We start from the raw sequence: 26,479 nt of genomic DNA on the forward strand, positions 1-26,479 counted from the left end.
TATAGATGACTTCAATTTAAATGTTTTCTGCACACCAAGTCCCCAACTAAACAATCATACCAGTAAAATGGTACTATTTTATCTTATAGAAAACGTCTAGGTTACGGATGTAACCTCCGTTCCCTGATGGAGGGAACGAGACGTTGTGTCGAAGAAGCGACACTAGAGGTCTCTCTTGAGCGCCGAAAATGCCTCTGATCTATGAAAAAAGGCCAATGAGAAGTTGGCAGACAGTATTTGCATACCCCGCCCCCGTACGGGTCATACGGGTATAAAGGCGAGGAAATACATCGAGTTCATTCAGGATTTTTCTGAAGAGCCGGAAATGGTCCGCCACTACAGTGGCTCGACTCAGCGACGTAGCCGGGAGGACACAACGTCTCATTCCCTCCATCAGCTGGGACTGCCTAAGGGAGACACGGGTCCACTCGCAAGGGGACCATGCCCAACCCGCTGCTCTACATATGTCTGTTAGGGAGGTACCCCTGACCAGTGCCCAGGAGGATGCAACACTCCTTGTTGAGTGGGCTCGGACACGCAAAGGGTGGGGCACGGCCTGGGTGTGATAGGCCAATGAAATGGCATCCAAGACCCAGTGGGAAAGCAATGGGTCTTGACCTGAGCAGTCAAAGAGCTGCTCAGAACATCTAAAATTCTGCGTGCGGTCCACATAGGTACGCAAACCACGTACCGGACACAGCAACTAAGGGGCTGGGTCTGCCTCCTCCCGGGGCAGCGCTTGCAGGTTCACCACCTGATCTCTAAAGGGCGTGGTAGGAACCTTGGCCACGTAGCCCGGTCGCGGTCTTAGGATCACATATGTGTCTGCCGGACTGAACTCCAGACAAGTGTCGCTAACAGAGAATGCTTGCAGGTCCCCGACCCTCTTGATGGAGGTGAGTGCGATAAGCAGGGCAGTCTTAAGAGAGAGGAACCTGAGTCCAACTGATTCTAGCGGCTCGAAGGGAGGTCTCTCTTGGCCGGGAGGGATTTAACCTACGGGATTCTCTTAGGAACCTGATGATTAAGTCGTGCTTACCCAAAGACTTGCCGTCTACTGCGTCATGGTGGGCCATGATGGCAGCGACATACACCTTTAGGGTGGAAAGGGACAGCCTCCCCTCCAGCCTCTCTTGCAGAAATAAGAGCACTAACCTAACTGCGCACCTCTGCGGGTCTTCGGCCCGGGAAGAACACCAATTTGCAAACAACGCCACTTAACTGGTAAAAGTGCTCTCTTTGGTTGATCGTGTCTACGACGGTATGTGGTAGACCAGCTAGATCTTCCGTGTCCCGTCCAGGGGTCAGACGTGGAGGTTCCAAAGGTCTGGGTGCGGATGCCAGAGTGTGCCCTGTCCCTGAGAAAGAAGGTCTTTCCTCAGGGGAATTCCCCAGGGAGGGGCTGTCACAAGGGGTACGAGGTCCGAGAACCAGGCCCGGGTGGGCCAATAGGGAGCCACTAGTGTGACTTGTTCCTCGTCCTCCCTGACCTTGCACAGGTGCAGATGCTCTGAACCGGGGCGAGCTTGCTCTTTTCCCAGTTTACCTGAAGCCCCAGGCGGCTGAGGTGCCTGAGCACCTGGTCTTTGTGAGCGCATAGTAACTCTCGTGAGTGGGCCAGAATAAGCCAGTCGTCGAGTTAACTGATTATGCGAATGCCGGCTTCCCGGAGCAGGGCAAGAGCTGCCTCTGCGACTTTCGTGAAGACGCAAGGGGACAGAGACATGCCGAAGGGGAGGACTTTGTACTGATACACCTGGCCGTCGAACGTGAACCGTAGAAATGGTCGGTGTCGAGGCAGAATTGAGATGTGAAAGTACGCGTCCTTCTGGTCTACCACTGCGAACCAATCTAGATGCCGGAAGCAGGTTAAGATGTGTTTCTGCATGAGCATTTTGAACGGGAGTTTGAGCAGAGCCCGGTTGAAAACTCGCAAGTCCAAAATCGGTCGTAAGCCGCTGTCTTTCTTGGGTACAATGAAGTAAGGGCTGTAGAAACCCTTCTTCATTTCGGTTGGAGGGACCGGCTCTATCGCGTCTTTGAGTAAAAGAGTAGCGATTTCCACATGCAGGGATTTGGCATGTTCGCTGTGTACTGCGGTAAAACGGACGCCTGCGAAGGGGGGCGGGGGCCTGGCAAACTGAATTGCGTAACCGAGTCGAATGGTCCGGGCCAGCCAGCGTGACGGGTTGGGAAGTGAAAGCCACGCATCAAAACTCTGTGTTAGGGGCACCAAAGGGACGAGTATTTTTGATGTACCAGGCGACAGGTAGTACGGCGTCGGGAGGCAATGGTGCGTCCCAAGGCTTGGGTGCTGAGAAAAGACACAAAGCACTTACCTTGCTCCGCACACCCGGCAGGGGGCGGGTTAGTGACTGAGGAGGAGTTCCTGTAGCGGCGTCCTCTGGACTCATCAGAACCGGCCAGCCGGGGAACAGTCGTGGGGCTGAGGGTGGAGGGTCCGCGTCCAGCGTGCCGGGACTCTTGAGGTGTGGCGGCAGAGTGCTTCTTAACCGCAGGAGGACACCCTTGGAGAGCAGACGGGGCATGGCCCATGGCGGCAGGCTTGCGGCAGGACAGGATGTGAGATATGGCCTCCGTCTGCTTCTTCACCGTGGAGAACTGCCGTGGCTCTGAGGGCGAGGTCGGTCGCTGAGCGCAGTTCCTGCAGCACATCGGGATCAGGGCTACCCCCGTGCAGATCTTTGAGCGCCTTGGCCTGGTGGAATTGCAAGAGGGCAAGGAGTAATGCGGTGTGATCGCAGCCCAGACACACGAGTCTGAAGCGGAGAGCACTCTACCGCATTCAGGAACTACACAAGGGTGGAAAGGCATCTTTAAAAAGACGCGTCCTGAAAAGGACATTCAACGCTGCTGTGTATTGCTCTTTTAGTGAAATATACTCTTTTAGTATGGAAATCACTCTTTTAAACAACTCTTTAGAGTTTCTCTGCACTGTCGAAGCGCCCAGGGGTAAACTGCACTGCCATGCAAGGAAGGAGAAAATAGCCGATGTAATGTGCCGTCGATCCAACAGCATGCAGAGCGTCAGAGGAAAACAGGAACAGGTGTGACTCACAGCAGACTGCATGCACTACCATCGCTCCGAAGAAGATTGCTGAATGAACTCGACGTATTTCCTCGCCTTTATACCCGTATGTCCGGGGGCGGGGTATGCAAATACTGTCTGCCAACTTCTCATTGGCCTTTTTTCATAGATCAGAGGCATATTCGGCGCTCAAGAGAGACCCCTAGTGTCGCTTCTTCGACACAACGTCTAAGTGAGCGACAGACGGGGAATAATGGCTTAATAAGTTTCTTCACAATGAAATAACTTTTTTTCAGTAATGACCCAGTGTCAGAAACTAACTTTTACATTTAGAGTCTGTGAAAGAATTACGTCTTACCTCAAATTACATTTATGTACATCAGTGGTTACATATAAAAAAACTGAAGAATTAATTACGAGGGCATTTTTAGTCCCCACATTTGAATTTTGGGTGCTTTCACTGCATGATTTTTTATGCCATTCAAGCTCCCCTTAATTTCTGAACATTTAGTGGCCACGCAGCGAGTTGGCAGCTGTATCAAATGGTTTGAGTGCGTTTGACTCGCGACAAGAGCGCTATTGCAAGCTGTCATTTGCTTATGAGAAGGTGCCATCAGGATGACATATCAGAAATAAGGTGTTTGAAAATCTCGGAAAGCTGCTCAGAAAATGTTTTTGTGAGAGTGATGGAACAGAGAGCAGAAACGATCCACTGAAGGGCGATGGAAGAGTGCATCGTGTGTCTGTGAGGGGAATACTGTGAGCATGCGCGCTCCGGAATGCGGTAGATAATGAAGCCACGCATGTCTCATTTATATCGCACATGTTACTAATTTTATATATATTCAAAAATATTGTACACTAATTTGCTGAATCGAGACTCATCAGATTATTGACCAACACTTACGATTTTCAATTCAAAAATAAAATATTTCAAGATAGATGCGTATGAATCCACAGGAATAGTAATCGATGCATCGAGAAAACATGTGAATCGTTATACCCCTAGTTATCACTATCTGTTTAATGTCACCTTAATTAAATATAAAGGTTATAATATATATATATATATATATATATATATATATATATATATATATATATATATATATATATAATTATTGCAGAATTCAATAATATCACCAGTTATACACTCAATATTAAGGTTATATATTTAAATAACACCATACCATTGTTATATGTTTAAAAACTAAATCTACTTTGAACTAAGTTAAGTTAACAGTGGTATGTAGCTCAAGGAGATACAGTTTCAAAGTTGCTTCCCCAACACTGGACCAAAGCCAGTCATTGGTGTGCTATGATATTGGGCCATGTTTGAAAGATAGGAGAGGATTTGAAGTGGTACACCAAAGGGGCCATACTACATACAGGTCATGGGATCACCTGGGAGGTGTTGAGTCACAGGAATACCAAGTTTGTGAAGCTCATCTGCATTTCCTACTCCAGACAGCAGTAGGAGCTGAGGAGAGTTAATGGCTCCTCCACTGAGAATCACCTCCTTATCAGCAAACACCTGAAGAAACATCACAAACATGCATGCTTGGTGGTCATGTCTAACCGCCCGATTTCCAAAAGTCTTATGAGAGCCGCATGTTTACACTGTTTAAACTAAACCAGGTCTACTCAACTTTGGAAAGCTCAGGGACTACAAAGCATCAAGGATTGCACTCATAGTAATTCTTATATATATATATATATATATATACACACACACACACACACACACTACACAAATTGTTTTTCTTCACATTTTACAATAATAGTAAATTCATCAAAACTATCGAATAATATAAATGGAACTATGGGGATTATGTTGTGACTAAACGAAATCAAAACTAAATCAAAACTGTGTTATATTTCAGCATCTTCAAAGTAGTCCCCTTTTGCCTAGAATTTGCAGACATGTACTCTTGACATTTTCACAACCTACTCTTGAGGTATCAACCTGGGATGCTTTTTAAACAGTATTGAAGGAGTTCCCATCTATGTTGGGCACTTATTGCTTTCCTTTATTATTTGGTCCAAGTCATCAATTACCAGAGATGTATAGTAACGAAGTCGAACTACTTCACTACTGTACTTAAGTACTAAAAGGCTGTATCTGTACTCTACTAGAGTATTATTTTTTCTCCTACTTCCACTTTTACTTCAGTACATATTTTCGATGAGTTTAATACTTTTACTCCGATACATTTTTTATGTGCTGCATCGTTACTCGTTATTATAAAATGTTACGAATCAATCATTACAAACCCACATTATCACTGCCAGAGCGGTAGATGGCTCTGTCACCAGGTTTGATCATGAAGCTGGCTCATCATTGAGCCGAATCAAGCTGATCAAGGATACCGCGGCGCTCCGTTCTGCCTTTCGCTCTGCTGCTTGCATCCATAGAGAAGCTTTTTGTTTCGTGATGGAAGAAAAAGAAACACCACCTTCAACACCTTCCACTTCGAGTGATCATGGCGGTGAGGAAGGAGACCACCCCTGGCCCTACTTAGAGTCAATGTTTTCATTTATCGGAGTGAAAGACAATTCATATCGAATGAAGTGCTTACTCTGCCTCCCGAAAGATTGCGAAATAATGGCCTTCAAAAATTCACCGTCGAATTTGAAGAAACATATCAAGGTAAGTTATATAATATACTTACTAAATATATACTTATAATATAATATCATATAACTAATAATGAACTGCACTTATACAGCATTTATTAATCTTAGTTAATGTTAATTTCAACATTTACTAATACTTTATTAAAATGTTGTTAACATTAGTTAATGCACTGTGAACTAACATGAACTAACAATGAACAGCTGTATTTTTATTAAATAACGTTAACAAAGATAAACAAATGCAGTAACAAATGTATTGCTCATGGTTAGTCACGTAAGTTAATATATTAACTAATGTTAACTAATGTTATTGTAAAGTGTTACCGATTTTTTTTGTGTAACGTAGCATCAAGTTAGTTGACGCTACCAGCATGCCCCAACATGTCTTAGTGAATGTCAACCTTGAACCTTACATTCTGTTAATCCACTATAAGTTGCTAATGGCTTGTTAGAGCTGTGTTGGCTACATGCATTTTGTGATACATGTAGACTAGGCCAATTTGTGACCACATTTCTCTTCTGACCTTTTTGGTAATGAAACCAAAGTGCTGACAAATTATGGTGGATAACTGACTTTAATTGAATTAATTAAGCTTTTATCAATAGTGTGTCAGCAGTTATTACACTCACCTATAATGTTGCTCATGGTATAATTCTGTGAAGGTAAAACTATATATTTTTTGTCTCTTTTCAGAGCAAGCATAACTGCCACTTGAGTAGTTACTGAGGAACTCACATCTGCAAAGCTGAAAGAAGAAGGCTGCGATTCCTCCCTCCATCAAGCAGCCCACATTAATGGGTAGCTGGACCACGATGCCCCAGAGATTTATCGACAAGGCAATCATGAAGTTTGTTGTCCAAGGACTTCAGCCTTTCAACATTGTAGAGCAAGAAGCTTTCCGCGACTTTGTGTTAGACCTGGTCCCAAATAACAAAATAATGACAAGAATCACACTCACATCTATGATTGATGATGCTGCCAAACAGATGAAGATCAAGATTACTGAGGCCATGAAAACTGTTGACCACATCGCAACAACCACTGACTGCTGGTCAGCCAGGCGCCGTAGTTTCATTGGGGTCACGGCTCACTGGATTGACCCCGAAAGTTTAAAAAGGTGCTCAGTGGCCCTGGCCTGTAAAAGATTAAGAGGCTCTCACACTTTCAACCTTCTGGCAAATGCACTTAATGATATCCATGCTGAGTATGAAATTCGGGGGAAGATAGCCAGAACAACAACGGACAATGGCTCCAACTTCATCAAAGCCTTCAAAGTCTTCGGTGAAGATGGAAATAACAATGCTGGTGCTCTAGTTCAGGAGGAAGAGGAGGACGAAGAAGAAGCAGACAAAGATGAGGAGGAGGTAGAGTTTGTCGATGTATCTTCACTTTTGGATGAGGATGATGGTTTTGAGTTCCAGCTCCCGAAACACCAGCGTTGTGCATGCCACATTCTAAACCTAATAGCCACTGCCGATGCCAGCAAGGCAGTGTCCAATGACGCGTACAAGAAATTATGCTACTCAACATTTGGCAAGTGCAATGCACTTTGGAATAAGTGTTCAAGATCCTCAATAGCAGCTGAAACTGTGGAAGATGCTTGCTCCCTCCAGCTTGTGCGACCAAATGCAACAAGGTGGAACTCTGTGTTCATGGCTGTGGAGAGACTGCACAGGATAGTGAAAGGAAAGGGAGAGGCAACAATGAGAGTTTTCTGCACAGATTTGAAGGTTCCAATGTAAGTTTAAAAATGTTTCATATGGCACTCTTTCTGTCAAACTCAATTCTGGTCCACATTGTCTACTTGTAAAACATTGAATTGAATGATTAACATTGAATGATGAACTCACTATCATTACATGATATCCAAAATGCATTATTATTGCATGATATCATGCATTATCATTGCATGATAATGATCCGATCATTTAGCAATGCTGTTTTTTTTTGTCTCTTGCTGTTATATATATTATTGTCTCTTATTCTTGTCTTCATCACAGGTTTAATCCAGCTGAACTTGCATTCCTGGCAGAGTATGCTGCTGTTATGACTCCAGTCGCCCAAGCAACTAACATTTTGCAAGCTGAAACCAATGTCCAGATGGGGTGGCTGCTACCAACCGTCAAGCTCCTGAAAATCAAGCTGAACAGGATCAAGCTACCACTGAAGTACTGCAAGCCGCTTGTGGATGCCTTGCAGGTGGGCATTGAGGATCGCTTTGGCCCTATGTTGGAAGACCCAGAGCTGGTGGCCGCTGCTATTCTGCTTCCAAAATTCAAGACAAATTGGACACAGGAAGATGAGACAATCAAAATAGGTAAGAAATAATAGTGTATGGGTGCATTATGTGTGTATTTTACCAATTTGCAATCATGAGTCACACATATTACCGCTCAAAAGTTTGGGATTACTTTGAATTTTCTTTTTTTTTAATGGAAACACACACGAGCTTGTCCTGAATAGAAAATATAGCAAACATACCTATAAACAGGGCATTATGATGTTAGAGTATGAAATTATGATTTTAATGGAAATTATGTCTTTATATTTCAAACACTGCCTTCATCAAAAAAGCCACCTTTTGCCGCATTTACAGCCTGGCAGACCATAGACATTATAATTTTCAATTTTTCTATATGACCTGATGGTACCCCAGACTATCTCCACCATGCTTGATAGACAGCTTAAAGCATTGGTCTTGCATCTGAGGTGGTGAAATTGTAGATCTCTATAGAGTGAAAAGGGGTCTTGAAGGTAGGCTACTAAACCCACGTCATGCCATACCCTGCGGACAGCACTCGGTTGGGGCCAGTTTCCTATCCCCCAATCAAGTGCTGTCCACAAAGTATTGTGTGGGTATGGGAGCCTTCCTCCTTAGCCTAGTAGTATGGCAGCCAAGCCTTCCTGTCTAAGGTCTGCCAGGCTGTAAATGCTGCAAAAGGTGGCTTTTTGTTTAAGGGAATTATTTAAAGTATAGAGTCGTCATTTCCATTAAAATCATTCTCTTACTGATAATGTCATCATGTCAAATCTGTGGTTACTGTCATGATGGGTTGAAACTATTATTGTTTATAGAACACTCTTATATTTCAGGAATGGACTATATCAAACGATGCATTGAAGACCCCTCGTTGCAGTCCGGTGAGGTCAACAGGTCCAGCTCATCCGATGAGGACGACTTCTTTTCTGGCATGCAGGGTTCGAAGGCACAAGACGGCATCAAACAGCTAGATGCGTACTTGTCCTGTTCAGCAGATAACATGGACTTGCTCAAGTCTTTTCCAGCTGTGTGCAAGTTGTCTGTTAAGTTAAACACACCCCTTCCAGCATCAGCAGCCTGCGAGAGGCTTTTTAGTATCGCAGGATTAGTCTTTAGCCCTAGAAGAGCGAGACTGAATACATTAAATTTTGAAAACCAACTACTTTTGAGGATAAACAAAAGGTTTCAAACTTCCTAAATATGACTGCTTTATGCATACCAGTTTAAGAAGGGAATAAGCTGTGCATAAAAAAAAACACAAGCAGGGAAGAGAGGGGAGGGATGCTTTAAAGGGGGAAGGGCATACTTAATCGGTTTTGGTTTACAAAGAGTTAATATCAGTGTTAGGTGCTCTAATCACTTTTGTTTTTACATAAGAAATACTTGAATGTGGCCTACTGGCCTTTGAGATCTTTAGTTGCCCTAACAAGTTGAGGATGAAAAGTAAATGTGTAACTTCCAAAAAATGATTGCTTTATGCACACTAGTTTAAGAAGGGAATAAACTGTGGATAAAATAAAGCACAAGCAGGGAAGAGAGGGGAGGGATGCTTTAAAGGGGGGAAGGGCATACTTGATCTGTTTTTGTATACAAAGAGTTAAGCTCAGTGTTTTTAGGTGCTCTAATCACTTTTGTTTTTACATAAGAAATACTTGAATGTGGCCACTTTGGCCTACTGGCTAAACATTTTAAATAAACAATATGATGTTCAAACTTTTGACTGCTTTCTTTAATAACTACATAACACAATACTTGTACTTTTACTTTCAGTACTTGAGTAGTACATTTTAAAATAAACTTCTTGCAATACTTAAGTACAAAAATTGTTGAATACTTTAGTACTTCCACTTAAGTATGGTGCTTAAAGAGCACTTCAACTTCTACTCAAGTCACTTTTTTGATAGAGCACTTGTACTTTTACTCAAGTCTGGGACTCTAGTACTTTATACATCTCTGTCAATTACAAAAACCTTTATTTTTTAATTTTAGTTTTAGAATGAAATAAATTAACATGGTAGCACAATTATATTTTTGTCTACAAAACTAATTTCAAGCATTTAAATACACCTTCAGATCAAAAGATTTTTAAGATCATGAGAAACGGCGAACATGCCAAGTCCCTGCATGCGAAAATCGCGACCCTTTTGCTCAAAGACGTGATAGAGCCTGTCCCTCCAACCGAGATGAAGAAGGGTCTCTACAGCCCTTACTTCATTGTACCCAAGAAAGGCTTAGGACCGATCTTGAACTTGTGAGTTTTCAACCGGGCCTTACACAAACTCCCGTTCAAAATGCTCACACAGAAACATATTTGAACTTGCGTCTGGCATCTAGATTAATTTGCAGCGGTAGACCTGAAGGACGCGTACTTCCACGTCTCAATACTGGCAGCCCTTGCCCCACTTCGAGAAGTGGGCATTGGCATACTCAACTACCTCGACGACTGGCTCATCCTGGCCCACTCCCGAGAGTTACTATGCGCCCACAGGGACCAGGTGCTCAGGCACCTCAGCCGTTTAGGGCTTCAGGTCAACTGGGAAAAGAGCAAGCTCGCCCCGGTTCAGAGCATCTCTTTTCTCGGCATGGAGTTAGACTCAGTCTCAATGTCAGCGTGCCTCACCAACGAGCGCGCGCAGTCAGTGCTGAAATGCCTCGCCACTTTCAGGCCAAACACAACAGTCCCTTTAAAACTTTTCCAGAAGCTCCTGGGGCATATGGCATCCTCCGCAGCGGTCGTGCCACTGGGGTTGATGCATATGAGACCGCTTCAGCACTGGCTACAGACTCGAGTCCCGAGATGAGCATGGGGCCATGGCACGCACCGTTTGATGTTCACCTTCGCCTGCCACCTAACATTCAAACCCTGGACAGACCTCTGCTTTCTAAGGGCAGGAGTCCCCTTGGTGTCCCAGCGCGTCACGACCGACACCATTGGGTTGGGGCACTGTGTGCAACGGGCACGCAGCTGCGGGCAGTTGGAAAGGGGCCCCGCTGCGCTGGCACATCAACTGCCTGGAGTTGCTGACTGTTTTCTTTGCCCTGCGGAAGTTTCTCCTGCTAGTTCAGGGCAAACACGTCTTGATCAAATCAGAGAGCACCACCACGGTAGCGTACTTAAATCGCCATGGCGGCGTACGCTCCCACTACATGTCACAACTCACCCTGCGTGCCACTCACATCCCCGGCAATCTCAATGTGGTAGCGGACGCGCTGTCACGACAACGCTTGCCCAGTGGAGAGTGGAGGCTTCACCCCCAGTCGGTCCAGCTAATTTGGGAACGGTTCGGCGAGGCTCAGGTAGACCTGTTCGCCTCCCGAGAGACCTCCCACTGACCGCTCTGGTATGCCTGAACAGAGGCTCCCCTCGGGGCAGACGCACTGGCACACAGCTGGCCTATGGGGCTGCGCAAGTACGCTTTTCCCCCAGAGAGCCTTCTTGCACAGGTGCTATTCAAGGTCAGGGAGAACGAGGAACAAGTCACTCTAGTGGCTCCCTATTGGCCCAACCGGGCTTGGTTCTCAGACCTCATACTCCTCGCGACAGCCCCTCCCTGGCAAATTCCCCTGAGGAAAGACCTTCTTTCTCAGGGACTGGGCATGCACTGGCATCCGCACCAGACCTCTGGAACCTCCACTTCTGGCCCCTGGACGGGATGCGGAAGATCTATCTGATCTAACACCTACTGACGTAGACACGATCAACCAAGCCAGAGCCCCTTCTACCAGGCAATTTTACGCCCTACAGTGGCGCTTGTTCGCGAATTGGTGTTCTTCTCTGGGCGAAGACCCACAAAGGTGCGCAGTCAGGTCAGTGCTCTCATTTCTGCAGGAGAGGTTGGAGGGGAGGCTGTCCCAGTCCACCTTGAAGGTGTATGTGGCTGCTATCAAACCCACCATGATGCAGTGGACGGCAAATCTTTGGGTAAGCACAACTTGATTATCAGGTTCCTAAGAGGCGCCCCGGCCAAGCATGTTCCCCTTCTGGGATCTCTCAGTGGTCCTCTCGGGCCTTCAGAGACCCCCCCCCCCTTCAAGCCGCTAGAATCAGTTGGACTCAGGACCCTCTCCTTAAAAACGGCCCTGCTGATCGCGCTCGCCTCCGTAACCTAGACGTTTCCTGTACAGAGCCTATGTGGCTGTCCTGCATCAAATGGACAAAATACCAACACGGATTTGCTCATGCATGGACACGACAAAATGAATGAATCACTCTCTTAGACTACTCATTCATCCGAGTCATATAAAAGATTTGTGAACGACCCATCACAAGCATATACTGTTACTATGAACGTGAGCGCTGACAGACAGCCGCTCTCATGTAACATCAGATGTGCTCAGATATTTATTTTTTTTCATTTAATTTGTTACATCCTTTTGCAGTTTATTTTACCCTCGAACTGTGCTGTGCTTCATCAATACAGAGAGCTACTACAAATACTATGGAAAATGGACACCACACAATTAATGCACATTTGATAGGCTATTGATAAATATTTTTTTGATGATGAATAATAACGTGGGCCACAAAAGATTTTGCAGGCCACGTGTTGAGTAGCACTGCCCTAAACCTAACCTTAATAACAGTGAAAGAGACTCGCAAATCTTTGGCTGCTGGGGTGCTACCTTCTAGACACAGCCATGCTTGGTGCTTCTCATTTAGAAAATTCTGCATCCTGTTTCCTTTCCATGCATTTTAGCACCTCCCTCTTAGGATGTGATGAAAGGAAGCAAGGATGAGATGTGTGGAAAGAGGAATCAAAGCAAGGTGTATTTTTAAAATGGAATATTCATGTTCAATCATACTTCACTTCAAAGCACTGTTTTTGTGCAGCTGCATTAACCCTTTAAACTCTGAAGGTGTTTTAAAAGATTTCCTGTTTCACTGGCATACCCAAATTGAAAGGCTTATAACAAAAAACAAAAAAAAACACAAGGGTTTGGTATCATTCTAAAGAAACATTTTTGAATGTTTATGACACATATTACGATAAATTCTGAGACTCTCAGTCTAAAAAAACTGCAAAAAAATAATTAAAAAAAATATCACATAAAATTGAGCCAAAAATTTACCTTTTTCCTTATTTGACATTATATATCTCTGGGTATAAATAAGGTGGCTCTGAAAAACTGTTTTGTTCCCAATCATGTCAACTGTCTGAGAAAACTTTTGTGTTGATACGACAAAGCAATCAAAATGTGTAACATTACAAAATTATTTATCATAGTGTCCAAAAGCTTTTCTATGCATCCAAAAGCCTTTCCAAACAAATAAAAACATAATAATTGTACATAAGAACTAATGACACATGCAAACATAACAACAACTAAAGGTTTTTCATAGCATGCAGACATGATTTTAGTAATGAGATTTCACAGAATGTGTTTCATTCTGTGTCATTTTAGTCATCATTGAGTCTGTGTCATGTATTTGGCACCATCTCCTGGTGGCCATATGTAACATTGTGCTTATTGTGGATTATCTAATGATTTATGCATTTGATTACCTAGTGTGTGGGCTCGTTTGAAAGATAATCACCTCTTATATGTAATTGTATGTGTCATTTTATGTTATAAGTGAAAATATAGCGAGGCATATAACACCAACATAATTGTCAAAGACATATACTTAACTATTACTCGCTATTTTTCTGATTTCAAAGCACTTGTTTAGTTTTGGTCATAATGCCTGCATGCATTGGAAAGTAAAGCAAACAATACCTATTTTGAGTTGGTCAAGACCATAGTTGTTAATATTATGATGATTCTAATTTTGTTCATGGCAGTGTTTTTTTTTAAACCACAAATGTAAAATATAAATGTATATTGTTGTGCCAGATGTGAAGGGGAAGGAAAGTTTATTGTATGTGTGCATCGGTTGCTTCCACAAAAAAGACTTTCAAGCCTCTGGAAGCCTCCTCTGTCCTCCGTTCTCACCTTCTTGCAGTGCATTTAGAGAATTTATATATACTTCAAGATGGCAGACTATGATCGGTTTCCAAGTAATAGCCTTAAGTTTGGAGGAGCCATTCAAATAACAGGACATGAGTGAGAGTGAAAGAGTAATAAGCAGACAATAGAAGCATCCTGCGTGACTGAAGCAGGAAATGACATTATTGTAATCAGTTGTGAGCAGTCTGCAGAGGGATTTACCCACTGATCGCTCAGTGCTGATGATCATTGTGGTGAAAGTCTGATGATAAAAACTAAATAATATCTGCAGTTGTGACAATTTAAGTAGGTTATTCCCACAGACTACACAATTTACATGCTGCATTTCTCTCACAAGTACAAGACTATTATGTGGTTAGATTGTATTTATTTAATTTGCACTAGATTTAGCATAAAAGCAGATGTTAGGGAGAATGACAGCCTCAGTCACTATGCTCTTTCATTGTATGGAAAAAGATTCAATGACAGTAGGGCTGGGTGATATTTAAAAAATATTTTATCAATAATAGTCTTACAAAATTATTGCGATATCCAATTATATAATCTACCCCTGCCGTCATTGAGTATTTTTGGTTTAAAAATGTAATTCATTTATTGAAACATGAAAATCTTAAAAGATATTTCTAAATTCAAATTGTACTAAAAATGAAATGAAAAAAAGCTATTAAAATAACGAAGTTACCAAAAAATATTATATAACCACCTTCCCGAATCCAAACATTTACCGTCTCCAGCAGCCCCATTTGCCATCACGCAAGTATTCATCTACAAAAACAGGTGGAAAATTACTAACATCATAAAAATTAAGAACTAAAGACGATTATAAATGTAAAGATAATAATAATAATTTTACTAAATAAATAAAATAAATTACCTATTCAGAAAGTTCAATATATGAAAATTTCATATTAGGTGTAAGCTTAATAAATTCCCTTGTGTTCCAAAATAATGCTGCCAAATCTGTGATCTTATCGAATTTGTGTTTGAATTGAGTTTCATTAATACAGTGCCTAAAGAAAATAAAACTCAGGTGAATATAGTCTTGTATCATTTTATGATTTAATAAGTTTTGTCACGTTTCTTTAATACAAAGACATATTTGAGCTAACCTGCAGGGTTTTCTTCACAATGTATGTTAAGTGTGAACTGCTCCGGGTAAATAAAGCGAACTAAACTTCAAGCACCTCCTGAGATGGTCTGAGGTCATTTGCAGCATTCACATACATGCAAGCTCGCCCCGGTTCAGAGCATCTCTTTTCTTGGCATGGAGTTAGACTCAGTCTTGATGTCAGCGTGCCTCACCAACGAGCGCGCGCAGTCAGTGCTGAAATGCCTCGCCACTTTCAGGCCAAACAAAACAGTCCCTTTAAAACTTTTCCAGAAGCTCCTGGGACATATGGCATCCTCCGCAGCGGTCGCGCCACTGGGGTTGATGCATATGAGACCGCTTCAGCACTGGCTACAGACTCGAGTCCCGAGACGAGCATGGGGCCACGGCACGCACCGTTTGATGGTCACCTTCGCCTGCCACCTAACATTCAAACCCTGGACAGACCTCTGCTTTCTGCGGGCAGGAGTCCCCTTGGTGTCCCAACGTGTCACGACCGACACCATTGGGTTGGGGCACTGTGTGCAACGGGCACGCAGCTGCGGGCAGTTGGAAAGGGGCCCCGCTGCGCTGGCACATCAACTGCCTGGAGTTGCTGACTGTTTTCTTTGCCCTGCGGAAGTTTCTCCTGCTAGTTCAGGGCAAACACGTCTTGATCAAATCAGACAGCACCACCACGGTAGCGTACATAAATCGTCATGGCGGCGTACGCTCCCACTACATGTCACAACTCACCCTGCGTGTCACTCACATCCCCGGCAATCTCAAGGTGGTAGCGGACGCGCTGTCACGACAACGCTTGCCCAGTGGAGAGTGGAGGCTTCACCCCCAGTCGGTCCAGCTAATTTGGGAACGGTTCGGCGAGGCTCAGGTAGACCTGTTCGCCTCCCGAGAGACCTCCCACTGACCGCTCTGGTATGCCTGAACAGAGGCTCCCCTCGGGGCAGACGCACTGGCACACAGCTGGCCTATGGGGCTACGCAAGTACGATTTTCCCCCAGAGAGCCTTCTTGCACAGGTGCTATTCAAGGTCAGGGAGGACGAGGAACAAGTCACTCTAGTGGCTCCCTATTGGCCCACCCGGGCTTGGTTCTCAGACCTCATACTCCTCGCGACAGCCCCTCCCTGGCAAATTCCCCTGAGGAAAGACCTTCTTTCTCAGGGACTGGGCATGCACTGGCATCCGCACCAGACCTCTGGAACCTCCACGTCTGGCCCCTGGACGGGATGCGGAAGATCTATCTGATCTAACACCTACTGACGTAGACACGATCAACCAAGCCAGAGCCCCTTCTACCAGGCAATTTTACGCCCTAAAGTGGCGCTTGTTCGCAAATTGGTGTTCTTCTCTGGGCGAAGACCCACAAAGGTGCGCAGTCAGGTCAGTGCTCTCATTTCTGCAGGAGAGGTTGGAGGGGAGGCTGTCCCAGTCCACCTTGAAGGTGTATGTGGCTGCTATCAAACCCACCATGATGCAGTGGACGGCAAGTCTTTGGGTAAGCACAACTTGATTATCAGGTTCCTAAGAGGCGCTCCGGCCAAGCATGTTCCCCTTCTGGGATCTCTCAGTGGTCCTCTCGGGCCTTCAGAGACCCCCCGAGCCGCTAGAATCAGTTGGACTCAGGACCCTCTCCTTAAAAACGGCCCTGCTGATCGCGCTCACCTCCGTAACCTAGACGTTTCCTGTACAGAGCCTATGTGGCTGTCCTGCATCAAATGGACAAAATACCAACACGGATTTGCTCATGCATGGACACGACAAAATGAATGAATCACTCTCTTAGACTACTCATTCATCCGAGTCATATAAAAGATTTGTGAACGACCCATCACAAGCATATACTGTTACTATGAACGTGAGCGCTGACAGACAGCCGCTCTCATGTAACATCAGATGTGCTCAGATATTTTTTTTTGTTCATTTAATTTGTTACATCCTTTTGCAGTTTATTTTACCCTCGAACTGTGCTGTGCTTCATCAATACAGAGAGCTACTACAAATACTATGGAAAATGGACACCTCACAATTAATGCACATTTGATAGGCTATTGATAAATATTTTTTTGATGATGAATAATAACGTGGGCCACAAAAGATTTTGCAGGCCACGTGTTGAGTAGCACTGCCCTAAACCTAACCTTAATAACAGTGAAAGAGACTCGCAAATCTTTGGCTGCTGGAGTGCTACCTTCTAGACACAGCCATGCTTGGTGCTTCTCATTTAGAAAATTCTGCATCCTGTTTCCTTTCCATGCATTTTAGCACCTCCCTCTTAGGATGTGATGAAAGGAAGCAAGGATGAGATGTGTGGAAAGAGGAATCAAAGCAAGGTGTATTTTTAAAATGGAATATTCATGTTCAATCATACTTCACTTCAAAGCACTGTTTTTGTGCAGCTGCATTAACCCTTTAAACTCTGAAGGTGTTTTAAAAGATTTCCTGTTTCACTGGCATACCCAAATTGAAAGGCTTATAGCAAAAAACAAAAAAAACACAAGGGTTTGGTATCATTCTAAAGAAACATTTTTGAATGTTTATGACACATATTACGATAAATTCTGAGACTCTCAGTCTAAAAAAACTGCAAAAAAATAATAAAAAAAAAAATCACATATAAAATTGAGCCAAAAATTTACCTTTTTCCTTATTTGACATTATATATATATGGGTATAAATAAGGTGGCTCTGAAAAACTGTTTTGTTCCCAATCATGTCAACTGTCTGAGAAAACTTTTGTGTTGATACGACAAAGCAATCAAAATGTATAACATTACAAAATTATTTATCATAGTGTCCAAAAGCTTTTCTATGCATCCAAAAGCCTTTCCAAACAAATAAAAACATAATAATTGTACATAAGAACTAATTACACATGCAAACATAACAACAACTAAAGGTTTTTCATAGCATGCAGACATGATTTTAGTAATGAGATTTCACAGAATGTGTTTCATTCTGTGTCATTTTAGTCATCATTGAGTCTGTGTCATGTATTTGGCACCATCTCCTGGTGGCCATATGTAACATTGTGCTTCATGTGGATTATCTAATGATTTATGCATTTGATTACCTAGTGTGTGGGCTCGTTTGAATGATAATCACGTCTTATATGTAATTGTATGTGTCATTTTATGTTATAAGTGAAAATATAGCGAGGCATATAACACCAACATAATTGTCAAAGACATATACTTAACTATTACTCGCTATTTTTCTGATTTCAAAGCACTTGTTTAGTTTTGGTCATAATGCCTGCATGCATTGGAAAGTAAAGCAAACAATACCTATTTTGAGTTGGTCAAGACCGTAGTTGTTAATATTATGATGATTCTAATTTTGTTCATGGCAGTGTTTTTTTTTAAACCACAAATGTAAAATATAAATGTATATTGTTGTGCCAGATGTGAAGGGGAAGGAAAGTTTATTGTATGTGTGCATCGGTTGCTTCCACAAAAAAGACTTTCAAGCCTCTGGAAGCTTCCTCTGTCCTCCATTCTCACCTTCTTGCAGTGCATTTAGAGAATTTAAATATACTTCAAGATGGCAGACTATGATCGGTTTCCGAGTAATAGCCTTAAGCACTGTTTTTGTGCAGCTGCATTAACCCTTTAAACTCTGAAGGTGTTTTTAAATATTTCATGTTTCACTGGCATACCCAAATTGAAAGGCTAATAACAAAAAACACAAGGGTTTGGTATCATTGTAAAGAAACATTTTTGAATGTTTATGACACAGATTGCGATAAATTCGGAGACTCTCAGTCTAAAAAAAATGGCAAAAAATAAATCACACATAAAATGTAGCCAAAAATGTACCTTTTTCCTTATTTGACATTATATATCTCTGGGTATATTGTTCGTGGCAGTGTTTTCTTTTAAACCACAAATGTAAAATATAAATGTATATTGTTGTGCCAGATGTGAAGGGGAAGGAAAGTTTATTGTATGTGTGCATCGGTTGCTTCCACAAAAAAGACTTTCAAGCCTCTGGAAGCTTCCTCTGTCCTCCGTTCTCACCTTCCTGCAGTGCATTTAGAGAATTTATATATACTTCAAGATGGCAGACTATGATCGGTTTCCAAGTAATAGCCTTAAGGTTGGAGGAGCCATTCAAATAACAGGACATGAGTGAGAGTGAAAGAGTGATAAGCAGACTGAAGCATCCTGCGTGACTGAAGCAGGAAATGACATTGTTGTAATCAGTTGTAAGCAGTCTGCAGAGGGATTTACCCACTGATCGCTCAGTGCTGATGATCATTGTGGTGAAAGTCTGATGATAAAAACAAAATAATATCTGCAGTTGTGACAATTTAAGTAGGTTATTCCCACAGACTACACAATTTACATGCTGCATTTCTCTCACAAGTACAAGACTATTATGTGGTTAAATTGTATTTATTTAATTTGCACTAGATTTAGCATAAAAGCAGATGTTAGGGAGAATGACAGCCTCAGTCACCATGCTCTTTCATTGTATGGAAAAAGATTCAATGACAGTAGGGCTGGGTGATATTTAAAAAATATTTTATCAATAATAGTCTTACAAAATTATTGCGATATCCAATTATATCATCTACCCCTGCCGTCATTGAGTATTTTTGGTTTAAAAATGTAATTCATTTATTGAAACATGAAAATCTTAAAAGATATTTCTAAATTCAAATTGTACTAAAAATGAAATGAAAAAAAGCTATTAAAATAACTAAGTTACCAAAAAATATTATATAACCACCTTCCCGAATCCAAACATTTACCGTCTCCAGCAGCCCCATTTGCCATCACGCAAAAACAGGTGTAAAATTACTAACATCATAAAAATTAAGAACTAAAGACGATTATAAATGTAAAGATAATAATAATAATTTTACTAAATAAATAAAAAAAATTACCTATTCAGAAAGTTCAACATATGAAAATTTCATATTAGGTGTAAGCTTAATAAATTCCCTTGTGTTCCAAAATAATGCTGCCAAATCTGTGATCTTATCGAATTTGTGTTTGAATTGCGTTTCATTAATACAGTGCCTAAAGAAAATAAAACTCAAGTGAATATAGTCTTGTATCATTTTATGATTTAATAACTTTCGTCACGTTTCTTTAATACAAAGATATATTTGAGCTAACCTGCAGGGTTTTCTTCACAATGTATGTTAAGTGCGAACTGCTCCGCGTAAATAAAGCGAACTAAACTTCAAGCACCTCCTGAGATGGTCTGAGGTCATTTGCAGCATTCACATACATAACACTATTCTTTCAAACAGTTTTCAGATGACTGAAACAGAGAAGAAAGAGAGATAAATCTTTTTAAGCGGGTTACGGGTGCAAATTTGGGCTACTGTTTAATATCTCTGGCGACGTCCCAGATCCATGGTTTTGCCATTTACAGATATAGTCGATCACTGTCTGTCAATGAGTGTCGAAATCTCCGGCATCGGGAGATTTGTAATACATCGTCGATATCCGATTACATCATCCTAATGCCCAGCCCTAAATGACAGTGAGTGAGTTTGTCAATCCAAGCATTCAAGGCCTATCTCGTTTGTTGTTCCATGTAAGAAAGTCATATGGGCAACATCAATTCTGAGTTGAGTCTCTCGTGAGGAGCACTATTTGTGAGGCTTACAGAGTTGCGGTCTATGTAGTGCTCCAATCAGTCACTTATCAAGTTCCACGTCAGTCAGAGTTCTCCCTCAGAAGGCAGCTGCCTATGTAACAGTGGCATGTGGTCGTCGCAGATTGTCATCTCAGGGTTTTTTTATTTTTTATTTATTTATTCATATTTTTTTGTAATTAATACTTCAGTTCCATTTTACATATACATAGCTTTCAGGTTAAATTCCAACAGAAATCTGATATATCACTATATTACATAAATAAAAATAGGCATATATAAAAATATATATAATATAAAAGGTTACAGACCTGCACATATACATGCAACAACATATATTTTAAAATAATATTGTTTTTTTTTTTTTAGATACGTACCATATGTTTTTGCGAATCAAATTGGAATTTGAATATGTACATGTATGCCCAAATATATTAACTATAATTTTATAAGTTCATGGTCATATATCAGATTTCTGTATGGGAAGGCATATGAAATACCTTTTATCTTAAACTGTTAATAAGCATACAATACTATAATATTTTTGTATGTACATCTTAACAGACTATATTAAATAAAGACAAATAAAAGACTCATCAAGTTTATGCATTTTATTATAATTATAATTCTTTAGGGCTGGGAATTAAATTACAAATTTTAACGTATTAAATCACACAATTTTCTGTAATTAATTGCAATAGTACATAAATAAATTATAGTACATGATACATTACTGTCACATTCCCTGTTGTCTTTTGTTTTTGTGCTTTTATGTTGAAGTTCTTGTTTAGTTCCAGTTTCCTTTTAGGTTTTTGTAGTTCCTTGTAGTTTCATTCAATGATTGGTTTTCCCCTGATTATTTCTCATACCCTGATTGTTTCCCCAGGTGTTCCTCGTTCCCTTGTTTGTACCCTTGTATATTTAAGCCCTTGTTTTCCCCAGATAGTTTGTCAGTTCTTGCATGTTTTGTTATGCTCTGTGCTAGGTTCCCTGTGTTTTTCTTTACTCTGAGTTTTCTTGTTTATTTTAATAAAGCTGCACTTAGATCCTCATTCTTTGCCTGCCTTGTCACAGAAGAACTGACCCAAGATGGATCTAGCAGCGGTCTTCCTCCAGTTGAGCCGTGCGAACCTCTCTATAATTGAATACTCACGTCTGTTCAGCATCGTTGCCAGATGCACTGGATTTGCAGATAATCACTTGAAGTCAATTTACATATCGGCCTCCTTGCCCATGAATGGAAGGAATTGCTGGAGACCGCCGATTACATGTGGGAGGAGTACGTGGATTTAATTTTAGAGATGTTTGCTTCTGAGAGTACTCATAAAGAGCTAACGCCCACGCCCACGCCTGCAACAGCCAACGAGCTATCGCCTGCCACGGCCAGCGAGCTAGAAGTCTCAGCCGTCCCAGAGCCAGCGTTGCCAGCCTCGGCCATCCCAGAGCCAGCGTTGCCAACTTCGACCATCCGGAGGAGGAGGAGAAGAAAGGCTTCCACGGCCCCGCCCCCTGAGCCCTCCACGGCTCCGCCCCTGGAGTCCTCCTTGGCTCCGCCTTTCACGGCTCCACCCCTGGAGTCCTCCATGGCTCCGCCCTCCACGGCTCCTCCCCCAGAGACCATCCCTCACACGGCTCCGCCCGCTCCCCCAGAAACCATTCCTCATGCGGCTCTGCCCGCTCCCCTGTCCTGTGGCCTCCTCCCAGGCCTCCTGACCCGGTCCCTGTCCTGTGGCCTCCTCCCTGGCCTCCTGACCCGGTCCCTGTCCTGTGGCCTCCTGACCCGGTCCCTGTCCTGTGGCCTCCTGACCCGGTCCCTGTCCTGTGGCCTTCTCCCTGCCTCCTGACCTGGTCCCTGTCCTGTGGCCTCCTCCCAGGCCTCCTGAGCGGACCCTGTCCTGCAGCCGTCTCCCAGGCCTCCTGAGCCGGACCCTGTCCTTCGGCCGTCTCCCAGACTTCCGGACCCTATCCTGCGGCCGTCTCCCAGGCCTCCTGAACCGGACCCTGTCCTGCGGCCATCTCCCAGGCCCCCTGACCTTGTCCCTGTCCTGTGGCCTCCTCCCAGGCCTCCTGGCTGCCCATCTGGTCTGCTCTGGTTCCCTTGGTATCCTGGCTGCCCATCTGGTCTGCTCCGGTTGCCTTGGTCTCCTGGCTTCCCGCCTGATCTGTTCTGGTCCCCTTGGTCTCCTGGCTGCCAGTCTGGTCTGCTCTGGTTCCCTTGGTCTCCTGGTTGCCCGCCAGATCTGTTGTGATCTCCTTGGTCTCCTGGCCAGCCGCCTGATCTCCTTGGAATTCCTGGCCATCCCCCGGATCTGCTCTGGTGTCCTTGGTCTCCTAGCCGCCCGTCTGATCTTCTCTGGTTTCCTTGGTCTCCTGGCCGCCCGCCTGATCTGCTCTGGTCTCCTGGCCTGATCTGCTATCGTCTCCCTGACCTTGCCTTGTTCCTCTGCTCCCCTTGGACTGCCTGTTTGCCCCTTGTACCCCCTTTGAACTGCCTGTTTGCCCCTTAAGCCTCATGTTTTCCCCTTCTCTCCAAGGACGATTTGTTTTTTGTTTTTGTGCTTTTTGGAGCGTCTGGAATCCGCTCCTTAAAGCGGGGGCTCTGTCACATTCCCTGTTGTCTTTTGTTTTTGTGCTTTTATGTTGAAGTTCCTGTTTCTTGTTAGGTTTTTGTAGTTCCTTGTGGTTTCATTTTATGATTGGTTTTCCCCTGATTATTTCTCATTCTCTGATTGTTTCCCCAGGTGTTCCTCGTTCCCTTGTTTGTACCCTTGTATATTTAAGCCCTTGTTTTCTCCAGATAGTTTGTCAGTTCTTGCATGTTTTGTTATGCTCTGTGCTAGGTTCCCTGTGTTTTTCTTTACTCTGAGTTTTCTTGTTTATTTCAACAAAGCTGCACTTAGATCCTCATTCTTTGCTTGCCTCGTCACAATTACAGCATACATAAAATATAGATATTTACTTTATTGTCTCAAAGAACTCTCAAGGAATTGGTTAGTCATAATTTATTTTAATTAAAATAAATATGTACTCTGTAAATATGTAATACGTCTCCCATAACAATTAATGTTTTTTTTTTGGCAGATAGAGTTAATTAGACAATTTTACTGGTATTAATCTTTGATACAAGTGTGTGTGTGTGTGTGTGTGTGTGTGTATATATACACATGCCATAAAATCAGTGGACATGCTGTAATTAAAAGCTGGGCAAAATCCTCTGCCGTTTTACAGCGCACTGTTTTTTTTAATAATAAGATCAAATGGGCAGATTCACTTTATATTAAGCTTTATTGGTAAGATAAACTTAAGTGTACTTTGCAAATGCATTATTAGTCACTATGCATACAGATATAAAACATGCTGAATGCTGATGTTTAATTTGCTGAAGTTTAAAATGTCAAAACTATTATTTCTCTGGCTGCTGTTCTAGAGCAAGGCTACTCAATAGGCGGAATCCGGTCCGGATCCAGACCGAATGACACTTCAATCCGGGCCGAGATCTAAATCTTTGTGCTAGTTATCTGACACGTGGCTTAGTGATTGTGTAAGCATACATGTATACGTGCACAGAGCAGGAACTAAGCGTGCCCAACGATACAGTGGGCGGTTTTGCTATTGACACCGGTTCAGGCGTCAGTAGTTGCGCATTTACAGGCAATGCGAATACATACAGCAGCTTGCCTGTATCTCTTGCATGCCTGGTTTACTTAAAGTCTCCATTTTCTGCACAGTAAATCCACTCCCGTGTTTATAATGCCCAAGACAGGCGTTGCGTGTAACGAAATGTGCACTGCTCCACACAATTAATTTCTGTTCTAGGATGTGCAGTCGTGTTGAGAGTATACCTCCTGAACATTTACATGTGCCAATTAGCCACAGAAACTGAGCATTAGTGAAGTTTAGCCCACTGCACAAAGGTGCCTGGTTTCCTAGGAGGCAGCAGGTACCCTAACTCCACCCCCACCATATTCCTAACTGGATGGAGCCTGTAGGGCTAAAAAGCCAACCAGGAACAACTCGAGACCCCATTCTTCCATCTCACAAGGGCTCAGAAAAAAAAAAAAGGATACTGCATATTAATTTCCTGGCCCTACTATTTTTACATTGCTTCAAAAATAACACCTACAATAGTGCAGCATATTTAAAGGTGCAATATGTAACAATCTTCATGTAATATCCACCGTTTTTTTTTGCCAATGTGTAAACAGCTTGTAATGCAACTTCAATATGACCCCTTCCCAGACTTCCTAGGTTGCCTATTAAAGCCTGTAGACTGATTTTCATGCGAAGGGAGTGGGTCGCTTTTGCCGGGAAAATCCAAAGGATGTGACGTTTATGCACGCTCCCGAGAGCCTTGCCTCAGCTTCTCTTCCGCTATTCAACAGCGACAACAAATTGCAACACTAATGTTATCTTAGAGATGGAATCTAGCAAACATCTGGCCCCAGCACAACACCAAGTCCTACACAAACTCAGAGTAAGCAAAAAAAAAAATATATATTTCTACTGAATCCTGTTTGGCCAAGCGGGATCGTGATCGTGGTTGAGCGGAAACTAGAGTGAACATCGGCAGCGCATTTGATTCCTGGAGGAAACTTCCTTCGTTGTGGTTATCAAAACAGACCCTGAATTGGCGTTCTTCTTGTTGGACAGGTAAGCTTACATAACTGCAAAGCATGTGAAATATAGTGCCATAAGGATTGATCTGTGTAATTTTAGCTAACTTCATCTTGCCTGCAGAGTAACTGTCATAAACTATGTTAATCTGTTATTATTCATCAAGGTAAATTATAATAACCCATGAAATGCTAGACAATGTTCAAGATAATGCAAAAAGACCCATTCATTAGTGTAACGTAACTTGGTTATACAGAAAATATATACATTCTTTTATTATAAAACAAAAGCGCATCGATATATCAAAATGAAGTTGTGATGGAATCACATCAATACTGAATTGTCTCAACATATTTATAATGTAAAGTCTATTTTATAAACAGATACTGTTATCCTCCACCAAATTTTGCTAACAGCTATTAATAAAGCTTGCTAGCTAGCTAACGCCAACATAGGCTATAGTATAAATGCATGTATTATGCAAAGAAAAGTGATTACTTCAAACTACAGTCTCGCATAGTCAGATCTATATCCACACTTTGTTTTAGCCCTGTTCCAGCACTGGAGAGTCAAATATAATATACAGTCTCAAAGTTTGTAGTAAAACGATCATAACTGTGTAGTTTTAATTACGCTACCTCATCTGTCAGCATGATGCCAGTGAATTAAGTTGTCTCATTGTAAGTTACATCATTGTTTTGGCCAATGCTCTCATCCCTATGGAGTGTGTGCACGAGTGCGAGCATGAGCAAAAGTTAGCTGGCTGCAGTTCACATAATGGCCACAGGTGTCATTAATAACAAGGGTTTCTGAATCTTCATACTGTACCTTAAATGTTTCTTTTATCAGTTTACCTATTATTTTTTTGTCACCTTATTTTCGGATCAGTCATCTACTGATCGAGTTGTCAAGTCAGTTAGTTGTTTAAATAGTCTCTCCACTTCCATCAGCTCGACACCTGGCTGCTGTGAGTGTGAGAGCATGAGATGCAGGCATTATCTCATTGATTGATTGACAGCGTATTGAATGAATCAGTGCAATTTATTTTATGATTATCCCCCCTCACATTCATGCCATGCCAGAGCTCAATGAGATCGCAATGCGGTCAAGGGAGGAATGAGACACTCTGCATCCCTCTAAAACGTTTTCCGCTGGTGTCGCGGTTTGAAAGAGCTCACATTTTGTAATATTTTATTTGTATTATTTATCTACAGTCAATTATTTTCCTCACCCAAATTTTTGAGGAGGCA

General features: G+C 42.6%; 1 protein-coding gene across 2 annotated transcripts in view; it reads right to left on the minus strand.

The window, feature by feature from the left end:
- The window catches only part of LOC127620832 (choline dehydrogenase, mitochondrial-like), a 76,984-nt gene that overhangs the window by 17,253 nt on the left and 33,252 nt on the right, over nucleotides 1-26,479 (minus strand). For both annotated transcript variants that reach the window (XM_052094091.1, XM_052094090.1), the window contains exon 4: nucleotides 4,454-4,583. In XM_052094091.1, the coding sequence (XP_051950051.1) occupies nucleotides 4,454-4,583 (130 nt within the window). The remainder of the gene's footprint in view (nucleotides 1-4,453; nucleotides 4,584-26,479) is intronic.

This window comes from Xyrauchen texanus, chromosome 27 (assembly GCF_025860055.1).
Source record: "Xyrauchen texanus isolate HMW12.3.18 chromosome 27, RBS_HiC_50CHRs, whole genome shotgun sequence".
NCBI lineage: Eukaryota > Metazoa > Chordata > Actinopteri > Cypriniformes > Catostomidae > Xyrauchen > Xyrauchen texanus.